Below are 19,387 nucleotides of genomic sequence, written 5' to 3'. Positions count from 1 at the left end.
ACTGCACTAACTAATGCTAAGTAATGTCACTATGTAATGTTACACAACCAGAGGTTTGGATAGTTCACGTCCTGTTGCTGGGACTGTAGTGCAGAGTCTGTGGAGCCTAATGTATCTGCACAACACAGAAGTAGGTTTCACTATTCAATAATATGTTACATCTCCTTGAGTTATTTCTAAGAATACAATGACAAAGAAACATGATGTTGTCATATACGCTGTACATCAAAGGTTGCAGTGGTCTTTAGAGACAAGTTACGGGCCAACTGGACTCTAACCACCTCTATGCTAGTGTCCTGTATCTAACCACCTCTATGCTAGTGTCCTGTATCTAACCACCTCTATGCTAGTGTCCTGTATCTAACCACCTCTATGGTAGTGTCCTGTATCTAACCACCGCTATGCTAGTGTCCTGTATCTAACCACCTCTATGCTAGTGTCCTGTATCTAACCACCTCTATGCTAGTGTCCTGTATCTAACCATCTCTATGGTAGTGTCCTGTATCTAACCACCTCTATGCTAGTGTCCTGTATCTAACCACCTCTATGGTAGTGTCCTGTATCTAACCACCTCTATGGTAGTGTCCTGTATCTAACCACCTCTATGCTAGTGTCCTGTTTCTAACCACCTCTATGCTAGTGTCCTGTATCTAACCACCTCTATGGTAGTGTCCTGTATCTAACCACCTCTATGCTAGTGTCCTGTATCTAACCATCTCTATGCTAGTGTCCTGTATCTAACCACCTCTATGCTAGTGTCCTGTATCTAACCACCTCTATGCTACTGCCCTTCATCTAACCACCTCTATGCTAGTGTCCTGTATCTAACCACCTCTATGCTACTGTCCTTCATCTAACCACCTCTATGCCAGTGTCCTGTATCTAACCACCTCTATGGTAGTGTCCTGTATCTAACCACCTCTATGGTAGTGTCCTGTATCTAACCACCTCTATGCTAGTGTCCTGTATCTAAACACCTCTATGCTAGTGTCCTCTATGCTAGTCTCCTGTATCTAACCACCTCTATGCTAGTGTCCTGTATCTAACCACCTCTATGCTAGTCTCCTGTATCTAACCACCTCTATGCTAGTCTCCTGTATCTAACCATCTCTATGCTAGTGTCCTGTATCTAACCATCTCTATCCTAGTGTCCTGTATCTAACCACCTCTATGCTAGTGTCCTGTATCTAACCACCTCTATGCTAGTGTCCTGTATCTAACCACCTCTATGCTAGTGTCCTGTATCTAACCACCTTTATGCTAGTGTCCTCTATGCTAGTCTCCTGTATCTAACCACCTCTATGCTAGTGTCCTGTATCTAACCACCTCTATGGTAGTGTCCTGTATCTAACCACCTCTATGCTAGTCTCCTGTATCTAACCACCTCTATGCTAGTCTCCTGTATCTAACCACCTCTATGCTAGTCTCCTGTATCTAACCACCTCTATGCTAGTCTCCTGTATCTAACCACCTCTATGCTAGTGTCCTGTATCTAACCACCTTTGTGCTAGTGTCCTTCATCTAACCACCTCTATGCTAGTGTCCTATATCTGTGTAAGGGGTAGGGGGAAGTAGCGCCTTGCTAACTGTAATGCCGCTGGGTAACCATGGTTACCATGGTTACCCTGTTCTGATTAGATTTGAACCCCATGTGTAACGTTTCTAGCCCCACCCATCCCTTGGCCTTGCAATAGCTTACTATTCACACTCAATATGAGTTGACTTACGAGTCTTACTGGGTTTGGGGCAGACATAATGTTTCTATGTGTCTATGCTGCAAACTAATAAAGGACCATATCATTTCGGTATTCTCTAATGAGAAAAGGGAAATCTAACTAAAATATGTTTTAATTTAAATAAATATTTTTCTTCAGATATTTTGCTCATAAAGCATAACTCTTCTGTTCACAAAACATTACAATATTTTAAAGTTGAAGGAGTTGAAAACTAAGAGCTTTTCTTGGCACTGAATCAGGAAGATTTGATGTATTTGTCATTATTTTCCCGTATGGTTAGAATAGAGTTAAACCCACCATGTCCTCTCTCACTGAACGATAGAGGGGAAGAGGAAGGTTCACAAGGAGATGAAGAAGAAAGAGTGAGATTTAAAGGAGTAAAAAGAGACAGCATACAGACACTAGAGGGCAGTATACAGGAAGTAGATATATATGAGCTACAGAAAGAATCTGAAGGGTTCAGTTTCCGTTTTATTTTTCTTTCTTCCATCGTCTCGTCATCAGTTGACCCGGCCCGGCGCCGTAGGTGAGTTCTCTTCACACACTGCCCAGGTCAGAGATCAGACTGCCTACGCTACACTTCAACGGTCAGAGTCTGAGGGGTCAACCGATCAGGACTGCCTTGTGTGGCATTCGGAGTTAGGCAAGGTTGTAAGGGTGACATGCTGGTAAGGACAGGGAAGGGAAGTACAGTCAAATCTGGCAGATAAAGATTCAGTCCAGAGATAGTCCAGACGAGAGCTAGTCCAGACCAGAGATAGTCCAGACCAGAGCTAGTCCAGACGAGAGCTAGTCCAGACCAGAGATAGTCCAGACCAGAGATAGTCCAGACCAGAGACAGTCCAGACCAGAGATAGTCCAGACGAGAGATAGTCCAGACGAGAGCTAGTCCAGACCAGAGATAGTCCAGACCAGAGATAGTCCAGACCAGAGATAGTCCAGACCAGAGACAGTCCAGACCAGAGACAGTCCAGACCAGAGATAGTCCAGACGAGAGCTAGTCCAGACCAGAGATAGTCCAGACGAGAGCTAGTCCAGACCAGAGACAGTCCAGACAAGAGCTAGTCCAGATGAGAGCTAGTCCAGACCAGAGCTAGTCCAGACGAGAGCTAGTCCAGACCAGAGACAGTCCAGACGAGAGCTAGTCCAGATGAGAGCTAGTCCAAACCAGAGCTAGTCCAGACGAGAGCTAGTCCAGACCAGAGCTAGTCCAGACGAGAGCTAGTCCAGACCAGAGCTAGTCCAGACGAGAGCTAGTCCAGACCAGAGATAGTCCAGACGAGAGCGAGTCCAGACCAGATCAGTCCCCAAGTCCCAGACTACAGTTCAGTGTATCTGAGCTCCTGCCTCGTCTCCAGCCAGGTTTGTGCGTTTTAAAAGTTTATATATTTTTCAAACCCCGACGAGTTGTGTCCAGTTGTTGCCCTCAGCATTTTCTCCGTAAGGTTGTTTGGAGGTCAACGGTAAAAAAACGAGAAGGAGGTTCAAGTGATCGGCTGGTTACCTAGAGGACGGGCTACTGCACTCAGAGGCGGGGCAACAGAACTGATGGGCGATGTCATCGTCTTCGTCCTCTCTGGGAGAGGGACGGTCCATGGTAGCATGGGTAGAGAGAGAGAGACAGACATACAGACAGGGGTTGAGACAGAAGCAAAGGGATGGGGAACACAGAAAAGCAGAGTGAGAGAAGGAAGGAAAGAAGGGAATATAATAGATAAAACCCTAGTGTTATAACTCCTCCTCTAGTGTTATAACTCCTCCTCCTCCTCTAGTGTTATAACTCCTCCTCCTCTAGTGTTATAACTCATCCTCTAGTGTTATAACTCCTCCTCTAGTGTTATAACTCCTCCTCTAGTGTTATAACTCCTCCTCCTCTAGTGTTATAACTCCTCCTCCTCTAGTGTTATAACTCCTCCTCCTCTAGTGTTATAACTCCTCCTCTAGTGTTATAACTCCTCCTCTAGTGTTATAACTCCTCCTCCTCTAGTGTTATAACTCCTCCTCCTCTAGTGTTATAACTCCTCCTCCTCTAGTGTTATAACTCCTCCCCTCCTCTAGTGTTATAACTCCTCCTCTAGTGTTATAACTCCTCCTCCTCCTCTAGTGTTATAACTCCTCCTCCTCTAGTGTTATAACTCCTCCTCTAGTGTTGTAACTCCTCCTCCTCTAGTGTTATAACTCCTCCTCTAGTGTTATAACTCCTCCTCCTCTAGTGTTATAACTCCTCCTCCTCTAGTGTTATAACTCCTCCTCTAGTGTTATAACAGTAGCTGACTACGAGATCAGAGAAGTGGGACTCCTCCACCTCTAGTGTTATAACAGTAGTTGACCACTAGATGTCAGGCTTGCAGCATGGAGAACAGTCTGCTACTAAAGCTACAACACTGACATCTACTGCAAACGTGATCTATTAGGTTAAATTAGAAAAAAAATTGGATTACATACCATGACTCCTTGCCTTAAGATATAATGATTAAATACCATGTCTCCTTGCCTTAAGATATAGTGATAAAATACCATGTCTCCTAGCATTACGATACAGCTAATCTTTTATGCAATCCTGTGATGGAATGTCATAGGTTTCCAAACATTTTAATATAACTTTAAAATGTATCCCAAGGGGGTTGAGATGCATACAAAAACAACAGGGAGGATATGGAGAGGACAGGGGTAGAAGAGTGGAGTGGGGGGGGGGGGAGGTTGTCGGTGGGTGTTTGGGTGCAATAAGTAGGCCTACATGTGTGAAGGAGATGGGGGAGGCCTTTACACTGGGTTGCGTTCCAGCAGATAATCAGATCTCACAACGCCATGAAGGAAGTGTTGAATTGAGTCATATGAAAACGATTACAACTCATTTTCCAAGACAGTGTTTCCCAAAATCTCTCCTCTCCCGGTGTAAAGAGAGATGGGTGGTGAAGTCAGTCAGGTGTTGGCTACTGAAGCTATGATTCCAGATTCTAGTTTCCGATAAGAGTGTTATTAACTTTGTAACGAGGTAAATAATGTGATTATGGTGATCAACCATCAGGCGGTCAGTTATCACATCTAGAAACTGGGGCTAATTACACACTCCTGAGTCAGGTTGTTAAAGAGAGTTTCTGAAACTTTGTGTACGTTTTTAGCCAGTGGTTTCTGAATTAGCTCTCAACCGGCAATATTGGTCCCCCGGAAATGTGCATACTACGTCCGAGACTGTATGTGGAGATGTGTGGCCCCACATCATTGGTCCCTCTCTCTCTCTCTCTCTCTCTCTCTCTCTCTCTCTCTCTCTCTCTCTGTCTCTCTCTCTGTCTCTCTCTGTCTCTCTCTCTCTCTCTCTCTCTCTCTCTCTCTCGCTCTCTCTCGCTCTGCTGTAGGTGCATCATGTGTAGCTTGCTAGCCATTCGCTCATACGGTGAGGGGCTGAAGCTCATTGGTTGAGAACTCAAATCGCTAGTGGAAAATGGTTCAGCACAGCTTCCAGAAAAATAGTTGCTTTCGAAACTAGGGATTTTTTGAGGCTAATTGAGGTAAGACAGTAATACTGCTCTTAGATTATGTTTGTATAAACTACACATTGACACATACAGCCCGACGTGGCGAGGTTTAAAATAAAATAAAAAATAAAAATAAATACTTAGCAGTCGCCAATGTTACGTCGCATGTCTTTAATAACTACTAGGTATCAGTGTGCTGACAAGAGGCTGTCTATGAGAGGACTGGAGGACCCTATGTGCAATCAGTGCTCATGCTCCAGACTGGTCAAGGCAACACGTCGCTTTAATAAGGGTTCGTAATAAACCTTTTAGAAGGCATTTACTTACTATTTATTAACATTTGTAAATGTTAGAAATAACACTTAAAAATTAAGTTTTGAAATTGAAAGTATGAAACTGATTTGTAAAGTCCTGTTTTTTGTGTGTAAAAGCTGTTTTCAGCCTGTTCAGGTGCGCTGGAAATTTTGGCCCATATCATATGACGTCACAATGTGATCTGATTATTATAGACCAATGACTGTTCATCTCGATAAAAAGGGGTTGGGCTCTAGACCAGCCTATTAGCCAATCCAGGTTGTGTATATAAATATAGTCAAATGGTCAAACGTCAGCACAATCAGACTGATCATTTCAAGAGTCAAATGAGGGTCAGGTAAATATTATTTAAAAACATTACATTTACATTTAAGTCATTTAGCAGACGCTCTTATCCAGAGCGACTTAAAAACACAGTGAAATGATTTAAATCACAGTGATTTATAAGACATGTAGTGATGATTAAAACATTTAACTACAAAGACTGCACGGGAGTTTTAAAACATCTTGTTGTGTGTGCTTGCAGGAAATGTCTACCAAATGGCATGCCCATCTTTTTGTGACAAATTACGCTGGTCACTCAAAATATTTATGAAGTATTTGTAATGTATAAATAGCACTCACTTTAGATTTGGGACTGCAAAAATACTGTAATAATGATTATAAATGTGAGAGTAATAATTAATAAATGCTTTCTAAATGGTTAATTACGGACAATAAAAAAAAATTCTTGCCCTGGTTGGGACAAGGAAAATGAAGGGGTTAGATCTGGCTGGGGTTGAGAGGTTGGGTGGTGTGGGCTCTGGGAGTCATCAGGGTGATGGACAGAAGGAGAGGTTGGGTGGTGTGGGCTCTGGGAGTCATCAGGGTGATGGACAGAAGGAGAGGTTGGGTGGTGTGGGCTCTGGGAGTCATCAGGGTGATGGACAGAAGGAGAGGTTGGGTGGTGTGGGCTCTGGGAGTCATCAGGGTGATGGAGAGGTTGGGTGGTGTGGGCTCTGGGAGTCATCAGGGTGATGGAGAGGGGGAGAGGTTGGGTGGTGTGGGCTCTGGGAGTCATCAGGGTGATGGACAGAAGGAGAGGTTGGGTGGTGTGGGCTCTGGGAGTCATCAGGGTGATGGAGAGGGGGAGAGGTTGGGTGGTGTGGGCTCTGGAAGTCATCAGGGTGATGGAGAGAGAGAGAGAGAGGCACTAAGCAGGAGGAGAGAGAGAGAGAGAGAGGCACTAAGCAGGAGGAGAGAGAGAGAGAGAGAGAGAGAGAGAGAGGCACTAAGTAGGAGGAAGAAGAGAGAGAGAGAGAGAGGCACTAAGCAGGAGGAAGAGAGAGAGAGAGAGAGAGAGAGAGAGAGAGAGGGTGGGTGGGTGGTGTGGGACAGGACAGGAGGAGGATGGGGGAGTGGAAGACTGTGAATCTAGTGAGGGACTGATAACTAAGGAGTTGCTCCGTTTCTTCAGATATCCTGGCTGGAGGAGTTCTGTGACTCAGAAGGGAATCTTCCAACCAGGATATCTGAAAACACGGAAACTTTGGGCATGTTTCCCGAATTGTGTAACCTTAGAGGGAGGATGGGGATTGGAGGAGAATAGTGGACGATTGTGGGCCTACTTTATAGTGGGTATACTCAGGCCCTTACCTTGCCTGGTCGGAGTGCCTGGATGGGGGGAGGGCGCAAGGCGGCTTGGGCAGGAGCAGCCGGGCAGGGCAACAGTACTGGTGGTGGGTGGAGCTGGACTGACTGTTAGCTGTCAGACTGCTGTGGAGGGAGGAGGTAGAACTAGGAACAGGAAGAGTAGTAGTGACGGTGGTGGTGGTGCTGGTGGTAGGAGGATTGGAACGAGAAGAAGAAGCGCAACAGGTTGAATAAGGTGTTGACCTGACAGAGAGAGAGAGAGAGAGAGAGAGAGAGAGAGAGAGAGAGAGAGAGAGAGAGAGAGAGAGAGAGAGAGAGAGAGAGAGCGACAGGGGGAGGGAGAGGGAGAAAGGGAGAGAGAGAGACAGGGGAGGGAGAGGGAGAGAGAGAGACAGGGGGAGGGAGAAGGAGAAAGGGAGAGAGAGAGACAGGGGAGGGAGAGGGAGAGAGAGAGACAGGGGGAGGGGAGAGGGAGAAAGGGAGAGAGAGAGAGAGAGGGGGGAGGGACAGAGGGAGAGAGAGAGAGACAGGGGAGGGAGAGGGAGAAAGGGAGAGAGAGAGAGGGAGAAAGAGAGAGCAAGAGGAGAGAGAGAGAGAGAGAGAGAGAGAGAGAGAGAGAGAGAGAGAGAGAGAGAGAGAGAGAGAGAGAGAGAGAGAGAGAGAGAGAAAGGAAGGAGATAGAGAGAAAAAATCAAGTCAAGATAGAAGGAGAAAAGAACAACATCCAGAAAGGCAAACAGTAACCAGCCAGCCATAGACTAGTAGACAGTATCATAGACTAGACTAGACTAGTAGACAGTATTATAGACTTGTAGTGTTAGACACAGTAACCAGCCAGCCATAGACTAGTAGACAGTATTATAGACTAGACTAGACTAGTAGACAGTATTATATACTTGTAGTGTTAGACACAGTAACCAGCCAGCCATAGACTAGTAGACAGTATTATAGACTAGACTAGACTAGTAGACAGTATTATAGACTTGTAGTGTTAGACACAGTAACCAGCCAGCCATAGACTAGTAGACAGTATTATAGACTAGACTAGACTAGTAGACAGTATTATAGACTTGTAGTGTTAGACACAGTAACCAGCCAGCCATAGACTAGTAGACAGTATTGTTGACTAGCAGTGTAGACAGTATTTTAGACTAGCAGTGTAGACTAGACTAGTAGACAGTATTGTTGACTAGCAGTGTAGACAGTATTGTAGACTAGCAGTGTAGACTAGACTAGTAGACAGTATTGTTGACTAGCAGTGTAGACAGTATTGTAGACTAGCAGTGTAGACTAGACTAGTAGACAGTATTGTAGACTAGCAGTGTAGACAGTATTGTAGACTAGCAGTGTAGACTAGACTAGTAGACAGTATTATAGACCAGACTAGTAGTGTAGAATAGACTAGTAGACAGTATTGTACACTAGAAGTGTAGACTAGTAGTGTAAACTAGACTAGTAGACAGTATTGTAGACTAGACTGGCAGACAGTATTATAGACTAGACTAGTAGACAGTATTGTAGACTAGACTAGACTAGTAGTGTTAGAAACAGTAACCAGCCAGCCATAGACTAGACTAGTAGACAGTATTATAGAATAGACTAGTAGTGTAGACTAGACTAGCAGACTAGAATAGTAGTGTTAGAAACAGTAACCAGCTAGCCATAGACTAGACTAGCAGTGTAGACAGTATTGTAGACTAGTAGTGTAGACTAGTTGTGTTAGAAACAGTAACCAGCCAGCCATAGACTAGACTAGCAGTGGAGACAGTATTGTAGACTAGTTGTGTTAGAAACAGTAACCAGCCAGCCATAGACTAGACTAGCAGTGTATACAGTATTGTAGACTAGTTGTATAGACTAGTATTGTAGTAGTGTAGACTAGTATTGTAGTAGTTAACAGTAAAAACAGAGGTTTATACTGATATAAATTGAATCAAATGTTATTTGACACTGAATACAACTGCTGTAGACTTTAACATTAAATGATGGAGAAATAAAATACACAAGAATGGAGCAATATACAGGAAGTACCAGACCCATGTGGAGCTATATACAGGAAGTACCAGACCAATGTGGAGCTATATACAGGGAGTACCAGTACCAGATCAATGTGGAGCTATATACAGGAAGTACCAGATCAATGTGGAGCTATATACAGGGAGTACCAGATCAATGTGGAGCTATATACAGGAAGTACCAGTACCAGATCAATGTGGAGCTATATACAGGAAGTACCTGTATCAGATCAATGTTGCACTATATACTGGGAGTACCAGATCAATGTGGAGCTATATACAGGAAGTACCAGATCAATGTGGAGCTATATACAGGAAGTACCAGATCAATGTGGAGCTATATACAGGGAGTACCAGATCAATGTGGAGCTATATACTGGGAGTACCAGTACCAGATCAATGTGGAGCTATATACAGGAAGTACCTGATCAATGTGGTGCTATATACAGGGAGTACCAGTACCAGATCACCGTGGAGCTATATTAGGACAGAATACACTCTAAAGTTACCAAAACTGTCAAAATATTGTCTGTGGGTATAACAGAACTGATATTGCAGGTGAAAACCTGAGGAAAATCCAACAAGGAAGTGCCTCTTATTTTGAAAGCTCCATGTTCCATTGCATGCCTTCCCTCCATTTAAAGGGATATCAACAAGCTTCCACATGGTCTGAACAGTCTTTAGACATAGTTTCAGGCTTTTATTCTGAAAAATTAGCGAGAAGGATCACATCGCTTCATTGGCTGGCTGGGTGCCAGCAGCGTTTTGCCTGAGCCAACAGAGTGGAGCAGACATTTACTCTCTCTCTCCTATTGAAAAAGCTAAGGGCCAGTTGAAATATTATCGATTATATATTGTAAAAACAACCTGAGGATTGATTATAAAAAATGTTTGACATGTTTCTACGAACTTTACGGCTACTATTTGGAATTGTCCTCTGCCCCGTCGTGACCTCCCGAGCCTGTGGATTTCTGAACAATACGCGCCATCCAAATGGAGGTATTTTGGATATAAAATGAATCTTTATGGAACGAAAGGAACATTTATTGTGCAACTGGGAGTCTTGTGAGTGCACCATCTGAAGATCATCAAAGGTAAGCAATTCATTTTATTGCTTTTCTGACTTTCGTGACCAATCTACTTTGCTGCTAGCTGTTTGTAATGTTTTGTCTGCTGAGAGAGATGTCCTTACATAAACGCTTGGTATGCTTTCGCCGAAACGCTTTTTTGAAATCTGATACGCCAGGTGGATTAACAACAAGCTAAGCTGTGTTTTGTTATCATTGCACTTGTGAGTTCATGAAAATGTCATATTTGAATTTGAATTTGACCTTAGTTCCTTTTTTATGTCTCTATTTTAGTTTGGTCAGGGCGTGAGTTGGGGTGGGCATTCTGTGTGTTGTTCTACGTTTTTGTATTTCTGTGTTTGGCCTGGTATGGTTCCTAATCAGAGGCAGCTGTTTATCGTTGTCTCTGACTGAGAACCATACTTAGGCAGCCTGTTTTCCCACTATGATTTGTGGGTAGTTATTTTTTGTCTCTGTGTCTGCACCAGACAGAACTGTTTAGTTTTTGTTTGTTCTCTTGTTATTTTGTTTTGTGTTCAGTTTCAATAAATATTAACATGGACACGTACCACACTGCATATTTGTCCGATCCTTCCGACTCCTCCTCGGAAGAGGAGGAAACCCGTTACATCAAGAATTTAAGCACCTTCCCCAAACTCGGCCATCTCATGTTGTGTGGTTGGGGAGATCTGCGTGACCTGACTCTGTCTCTTCCACAGTGAGACAAACTGCCTGTGGTTTAAAAGATTTTGCTCTAATGAAGTTTACCACTTTAGTGACTGTATCCACAACATGGCTCATTTTCAGAATACATTTACAGAACAGCTCCTGATGAATAATGCAATGCAGGAAAATAATTGTCTAATCTCGGTTCAGCTCAGCTACTTGATCTTGTATCTTTTTCAAAAGGCCAATGTTTTTTCCTGTCAAGTCTGGGCACCATCAGTCACACTGGATAACTTTTCAAAACTCAGTCCCAGCTTTGCCAAAAACGTATTAACCTCCTCCAGTAAATCCTTCCTCTTCATTGACTGAAGCTCCTCTGTCATTTCAAAGTCTGGGGTTCTGCCTCATAAGAATACCACGTGCATCACTGCTCTCATCCATGTGGAGTGCGATAGAGATTGTCTCATCTGCGATCTGTTGGGGCAGTGTGGGGTGCGATAGAGATTGTCTCATCTGCGATCTGTTGGGGCAGTGTGGGGTGCGATAGAGATTGTCTCATCTGGGTATCTGTTGGGGCAGTGTGGTGTGCGATAGAGATTGTCTCATCTGCGAACTGTTGGGGCAGTGTGGGGTGCGATAGAGATTGTCTCATCTGCGATCTGTTGGGGCAGTGTGGTGTGCAATAGAGATTGTCTCATCTGTGTATCTGTTGGGGCAGTGTGGTGTGCGATAGAGATTGTTTCATCTGCGATCTGTTGGGGCAGTGGTGGGTGCGATAGAGATTGTCTCATCTGCGATCTGTTGGGGCAGTGTGGGGTGCGATAGAGATTGTCTCATCTGCGATCTGTTGGGGCAGTGTGGGGTGCGATAGAGATTGTCTCATCTGCGATCTGTTGGGGCAGTGTGGGGTGCGATAGAGATTGTCTCATCTGTGTATCTGTTGGGGCAGTGTGGAGTGCGATAGAGATTGTCTCATCTGTGTATCTGTTGGGGCAGTGTGGGGTGCGATAGAGATTGTCTCATCTTCGATCTGTTGGGGCAGTGTGGAGTGCGATAGAGATTGTCTCATCTGCGATCTGTTGGGGCAGTGTGGGGTGCGATAGAGATTGTCTCATCTGCGATCTGTTGGGGCAGTGTGGGGTGCGATAGAGATTGTCTCATCTGTGTATCTGTTGGGGCAGTGTGGAGTGCGATAGAGATTGTCTCATCTGTGTATCTGTTGGGGCAGTGTGGGGTGCGATAGAGATTGTCTCATCTGCGATCTGTTGGGGCAGTGTGGAGTGCGATAGAGATTGTCTCATCTGCGATCTGTTGGGGCAGTGTGGAGTGCGATAGAGATTGTCTCATCTGCGATCTGTTGGGGCAGTGTGGGGTGCGATAGAGATTGTCTCATCTGCGATTTGTTGGGGCAGTGTGGGGTGCGATAGAGATTGTCTCATCTGCGATCTGTTGGGGCAGTGTGGGGTGCGATAGAGATTGTCTCATCTTCGATCTGTTGGGGCAGTGTGGAGTGCGATAGAGATTGTCTCATCTGCGATCTGTTGGGGCAGTGTGGGGTGCGATAGAGATTGTCTCATCTGCGATCTGTTGGGGCAGTGTGGGGTGCGATAGAGATTGTCTCATCTGTGTATCTGTTGGGGCAGTGTGGAGTGCGATAGAGATTGTCTCATCTGTGTATCTGTTGGGGCAGTGTGGGGCGCGATAGAGATTGTCTCATCTTCGATCTGTTGGGGCAGTGTGGAGTGCGATAGAGATTGTCTCATCTGCGATCTGTTGGGGCAGTGTGGAGTGCGATAGAGATTGTCTCATCTGCGATCTGTTGGGGCAGTGTGGGGTGCGATAGAGATTGTCTCATCTGCGATTTGTTGGGGCAGTGTGGAGTGCGATAGAGATTGTCTCATCTGCGATCTGTTGGGGCAGTGTGGGGTGTGATAGAGATTGTCTCATCTGCGATCTGTTGGGGCAGTGTGGGGTGCGATAGAGATTGTCTCATCTGGGTATCTGTTGGGGCAGTGTGGTGTGCGATAGAGATTGTCTCATCTGCGATCTGTTGGGGCAGTGTGGGGTGCGATAGAGATTGTCTCATCTGCGATCTGTTGGGGCAGTGTGGTGTGCGATAGAGATTGTCTCATCTGTGTATCTGTTGGGGCAGTGTGGTGTGCGATAGAGATTGTTTCATCTGCGATCTGTTGGGGCAGTGTGGGGTGCGATAGAGATTGTCTCATCTGCGATCTGTTGGGGCAGTGTGGGGTGCGATAGAGATTGTCTCATCTGCGATCTGTTGGGGCAGTGTGGGGTGCGATAGAGATTGTCTCATCTGCGATCTGTTGGGGCAGTGTGGGGTGCGATAGAGATTGTCTCATCTGTGTATCTGTTGGGGCAGTGTGGAGTGCGATAGAGATTGTCTCATCTGTGTATCTGTTGGGCAGTGTGGGGTGCGATAGAGATTGTCTCATCTTCAATCTGTTGGGGCAGTGTGGAGTGCGATAGAGATTGTCTCATCTGCGATCTGTTGGGGCAGAGTGGGGTGCAATAGAGATTGTCTCATCTGCGATCTGTTGGGGCAGTGGTGGGTGCGATAGAGATTGTCTCATCTGCGATCTGTTGGGGCAGTGTGGGGTGCGATAGAGATTGTCTCATCTGCGATCTGTTGGGGCAGTGTGGGGTGCGATAGAGATTGTCTCATCTGCGATCTGTTGGGGCAGTGTGGGGTGCGATAGAGATTGTCTCATCTGTGTATCAGCTGGGGCAGTGTGGGGTGCGATAGAGATTGTCTCATCTGCGATCTGTTGGGGCAGTGTGGGGTGCGATAGAGATTGTCTCATCTGCGATCTGTTGGGGCAGTGTGGGGTGCGATAGAGATTGTCTCATCTGCGATCTGTTGGGGCAGTGTGGGGTGCGATAGAGATTGTCTCAACTGCGATCTGTTGGGGCAGTGTGGGGTGCGATAGAGATTGTCTCATCTGTGTATCTGTTGTGGCAGTGTGGAGTGCGATAGAGATTGTCTCATCTGCGATCTGTTGGGGCAGTGTGGTGTGCGATAGAGATTGTCTCATCTGCGATCTGTTGGGGCAGTGTGGAGTGCGATAGAGATTGTCTCATCTGTGGATCTGTTGGGGCAGTGTGGAGTGCGATAGAGATTGCCTCATCTGCGATCTGTTGGGGCAGTGTGGGGTGCGATAGAGATTGTCTCATCTGGGTATCTGTTGGGGCAGTGTGGTGTGCGATAGAGATTGTCTCATCTGCGATCTGTTGGGGCAGTGTGGGGTGCGATAGAGATTGTCTCATCTGCGATCTGTTGGGGCAGTGTGGTGTGCGATAGAGATTGTCTCATCTGTGTATCTGTTGGGGCAGTGTGGTGTGCGATAGAGATTGTTTCATCTGCGATCTGTTGGGGCAGTGTGGGGTGCGATAGAGATTGTCTCATCTGCGATCTGTTGGGGCAGTGTGGGGTGCGATAGAGATTGTCTCATCTGCGATCTGTTGGGGCAGTGTGGGGTGCGATAGAGATTGTCTCATCTGTGTATCTGTTGGGGCAGTGTGGAGTGCGATAGAGATTGTCTCATCTGTGTATCTGTTGGGCAGTGTGGGGTGCGATAGAGATTGTCTCATCTTCAATCTGTTGGGGCAGTGTGGAGTGCGATAGAGATTGTCTCATCTGCGATCTGTTGGGGCAGAGTGGGGTGCGATAGAGATTGTCTCATCTGCGATCTGTTGGGGCAGTGGTGGGTGCGATAGAGATTGTCTCATCTGCGATCTGTTGGGGCAGTGTGGGGTGCGATAGAGATTGTCTCATCTGCGATCTGTTGGGGCAGTGTGGGGTGCGATAGAGATTGTCTCATCTGCGATCTGTTGGGGCAGTGTGGGGTGCGATAGAGATTGTCTCATCTTCAATCTGTTGGGGCAGTGTGGAGTGCGATAGAGATTGTCTCATCTGCGATCTGTTGGGGCAGAGTGGGGTGCGATAGAGATTGTCTCATCTGCGATCTGTTGGGGCAGTGGTGGGTGCGATAGAGATTGTCTCATCTGCGATCTGTTGGGGCAGTGTGGGGTGCGATAGAGATTGTCTCATCTGCGATCAGTTGGGGCAGTGTGGGGTGCGATAGAGATTGTCTCATCTGCGATCTGTTGGGGCAGTGTGGGGTGCGATAGAGATTGTCTCATCTGTGTATCTGTTGGGGCAGTGTGGAGTGCGATAGAGATTGTCTCATCTGCGATCTGTTGGGGCAGTGTGGGGTGCGATAGAGATTGTCTCATCTGTGTATCTGTTGGGGCAGTGTGGAGTGCGATAGAGATTGTCTCATCTGCGATCTGTTGGGGCAGTGTGGGGTGCGATAGAGATTGTCTCATCTGTGTATCTGTTGTGGCAGTGTGGAGTGCGATAGAGATTGTCTCATCTGCGATCTGTTGGGGCAGTGTGGTGTGCGATAGAGATTGTCTCATCTGCGATCTGTTGGGGCAGTGTGGAGTGCGATAGAGATTGTCTCATCTGTGGATCTGTTGGGGCAGTGTGGAGTGCGATAGAGATTGCCTCATCTGCGATCTGTTGGGGCAGTGTGGAGTGCGATAGAGATTGCCTCATCTGTGTATCTGTTGGGGCAGTGTGGTGTGCGATAGAGATTGCCTCATCTGTGTATAAATTGGGGCAGTGTGGAGTGCGATAGAGATTGTCTCATCTGTGGATCTGTTGGGGCAGTGTGGAGTGCGATAGAGATTGTCTCATCTGCGATCTGTTGGGGCAGTGTGGTGTGCGATAGAGATTGTCTCATCTGCGATCTGTTGGGGCAGTGTGGTGTGCGATAGAGATTGTCTCATCTGCGATCTGTTGGGGCAGTGTAGTGTGCGATAGAGATTGTCTCATCTGCGATCTTTTGGGGCAGTGTGGTGTGCGATAGAGATTGTCTGATCTGCGATCTGTTGGGACAGTGTGGTGTGCGATAGAGATTGTCTCATCTGCGATCTGTTGGGGCAGTGTGGTGTGCGATAGAGATTGTCTCATCTGCGATCTGTTGGGGCAGTGTGGAGTGCGATAGAGATTGTCTCATCTGTGGATCTGTTGGGGCAGTGTGGAGTGCGATAGAGATTGCCTCATCTGTGTATCTGTTGGGGCAGTGTGGTGTGCGATAGAGATTGCCTCATCTGTGTATAAGTTGGGGCAGTGTGGAGTGCGATAGAGATTGCCTCATCTGTGTATAAATTGGGGCAGTGTGGAGTGCGATAGAGATTGCCTCATCTGTGTATCTGTTGGGGAGGTATGTGGATCGGAGGGTGTCCAGGGTGTCTGGGATGATGCTGTTGATGTGTGTCATGACCAACCTTGCAAAGCACTTCATAATTACAGATGTGAGTGCTACAGGGAAATAATTGTTCAGGCAGGTTACCTTGGAGCTCTGGGGAACAGGGACCATGGTGGTCAGCTTGAGACGTTGGGATTACAGACCGGGACAAGCCACTTGCCAGCTGGTCATGCTTGGAGAATGTGCCGTGGTAATCTGCCTTGTGATTGTTAACCTTTTTAAATGTTTTGCTCGTATCGGCCACAGAGAGTGAGACAGTAATCCAGAAAAACAGGGGCTTTCATGCAAGGCACAGCTACGATGGGGGAGAACTCTGTCCATAATAAAGTGCTGCTCTGCATTCTTAACAGCACTCTCAACAAGGCAGGTCCCACTGTCCCTAGTTTTGTCGCACCTAATATATATGCATGTCACCTTCTCCTGGCTCAAAGTGGAGGAGAGATTGACTTCATCACTACTTGTATTTGTGAGAGGTATTGGCATTTAAAGCACCGAGCTGTCTGTTTGTACTACTGGCGCACAGCTCAGACACCCATACATACCCTACAAGACATGCAACCAGAGGTCTGTTTAAACTACTAACACACAGCTCAGACACCCATGCATACCCCACAAGACATGCCACCAGAGGTCTGTTTAAACTACTAACAAATAGCTCAGACACCGATACATACCCCACAAGACATGCCACCAGAGGTCTGTTTACATAGAGCCATGACGACATGGAACTCTATTTCACAGTACCACATAGAGCCGTGACTACATGGAACTCTATTCCACAGTACCACATAGAGCCATGACTACATGGAACTCTATTCCACAGTACCACATAGAGCCATGACTACATGGAACTCTATTCCACAGTACCACATAGAGCCATGACTACATGGAACTCTATTCCACAGTACCACATAGAGCCATGACTACATGGAACTCTATTCCACAGTACTACATAGAGCCATGACTACATGGAACTCTATTCCACAGTACTACATAGACCCATGACTACATGGAACTCTATTCCACAGTACCACATAGAGCCATGACTACATGGAACTCTATTCCACAGTACCACATAGAGCCGTGACTACATGGAACTCTATTCCACAGTACCACATAGAGCCGTGACTACATGGAACTCTATTCCACAGTACTACATAGAGCCATGACTACATGGAACTCTATTCCACAGTACTACATAGAGCCGTGACTACATGGAACTCTATTCCACAGTACTACATAGAGCCGTGACTACATGGAACTCTATTCCACAGTACTACATAGAGCCGTGACTACATGGAACTCTATTCCACAGTACTACATAGAGCCATGACTACATGGAACTCTATTCCACAGTACTACATAGAGCCATGACTACATGGAACTCTATTCCACAGTACTACATAGAGCCATGACTACATGGAACTCTATTCCACAGTACTACATAGAGCCGTGACTACATGGAACTCTATTCCACAGTACTACATAGAGCCGTGACTACATGGAACTCTATTCCACAGTACTACATAGAGCCATGACTACATGGAACTCTATTCCACAGTACTACATAGAGCCATGACTACATGGAACTCTATTCCACAGTACTACATAGAGCCATGACTACATGGAACTCTATTCCACAGTACCACATAGAGCCGTGACTACATGGAACTCTATTCCATCATCAAGGAACTCATGCAAGCAGTAAAAATACATCTTATGGAAAACTAATATGATATGAGCGTCATAAAAACAAAGTTATTTTGTTCTTGTCATGTACCCTAATGACATATTTTGGGAAGCTGTCTCTTGTCATGTACCTACACCCTAATTACATGTTTTGGGAACCTGTCTCTAGTCATGTACCTACACCCTAATTACATGTTTTGGGAACCTGTCTCTTGTCATGTACCTACACCCTAATTACATGTTTTGGGAACCTGTCTCTTGTCATGTACCCTAATTACATGTTTTGGGAACCTGTCTCTTGTCATGTACCTACACCCTAATTACATGTTTTGGGAACCTGTCTCTTGTCATGTACCCTAATTACATGTTTTGGGAACCTGTCTCTTGTCATGTACCTACACCCTAATTACATGTTTTGGGAACCTGTCTCTTGTCATGTACCTACACACTAATGACATGTTTTGGGATCCTGTCTCTAGTCATGTACCTACACCCTAATTACATGTTTTGGGAACCTGTCTCTTGTCATGTACCTACACCCTAATTACATGTTTTGGGAACCTGTCTCTTGTCATGTACCTACACCCTAATTACATGTTTTGGGAACCTGTCTCTTGTCATGTACCCTAATTACATGTTTTGGGAACCTGTCTCTTGTCATGTACCTACACCCTAATTACATGTTTTGGGAACCTGTCTCTTGTCATGTACCTACACCCTAATGACATGTTTTGGGAACCTGTCTCTAGTCATGTACCTACACCCTAATTACATGTTTTGGGAACCTGTCTCTTGTCATGTACCTACACCCTAATGACATGTTTTGGGAACCTGTCTCTAGTCATGTACCTACACCCTAATTACATGTTTTGGGAACCTGTCTCTTGTCATGTACCTACACCCTAATTACATGTTTTGGGAACCTGTCTCTTGTCATGTACCTACACCCTAATTACATGTTTTGGGAACCTGTCTCTTGTCATGTACCTACACCCTAATTACATGTTTTGGGAACCTGTCTCTAGTCATGTACCTACACCCTAATTACATGTTATGGGAACCTGTCTCTTGTCATGTACCCTAATTACATGTTTTGGGAACCTGTCTCTTGTCATGTACCTACACCCTAATTACATGTTTTGGGAACCTGTCTCTTGTCATGTACCTACACCCTAATTACATGTTTTGGGAACCTGTCTCTTGTCATGTACCCTAATTACATGTTTTGGGAACCTGTCTCTTGTCATGTACCTACACCCTAATTACATGTTTTGGGAACCTGTCTCTTGTCATGTACCTACACCCTAATGACATGTTTTGGGAACCTGTCTCTAGTCATGTACCTACACCCTAATTACATGTTTTGGGAACCTGTCTCTTGTCATGTACCTACACCCTAATTACATGTTTTGGGAACCTGTCTCTTGTCATGTACCTACACCCTAATTACATGTTTTGGGAACCTGTCTCTTGTCATGTACCTACACCCTAATG

The 19,387-nt window shown here is 45.7% G+C and overlaps 1 protein-coding gene across 1 annotated transcript in view; it reads right to left on the bottom strand.

Annotated features, from left to right (window-relative positions):
• Positions 1-3,080: 3,080 nt before the first annotated feature.
• LOC135503858 (putative uncharacterized protein DDB_G0290521) overlaps positions 3,081-19,387 on the bottom strand; it is a 132,699-nt gene continuing 116,392 nt past the window's right edge. The window contains exons 3-4 of the mRNA XM_064922027.1: positions 7,163-7,402; positions 3,081-3,312 (exon numbers count right to left, since the gene is read on the bottom strand). Of these exons, the coding sequence (XP_064778099.1) occupies positions 3,237-3,312; positions 7,163-7,402 (316 nt within the window). The 3' untranslated portion in view covers positions 3,081-3,236. The remainder of the gene's footprint in view (positions 3,313-7,162; positions 7,403-19,387) is intronic.

The sequence above is a fragment of the Oncorhynchus masou genome, chromosome 18 (assembly GCF_036934945.1).
Source record: "Oncorhynchus masou masou isolate Uvic2021 chromosome 18, UVic_Omas_1.1, whole genome shotgun sequence".
Lineage (NCBI taxonomy): Eukaryota > Metazoa > Chordata > Actinopteri > Salmoniformes > Salmonidae > Oncorhynchus > Oncorhynchus masou.
This window is presented reverse-complemented; position numbering and strand designations above follow the sequence as displayed.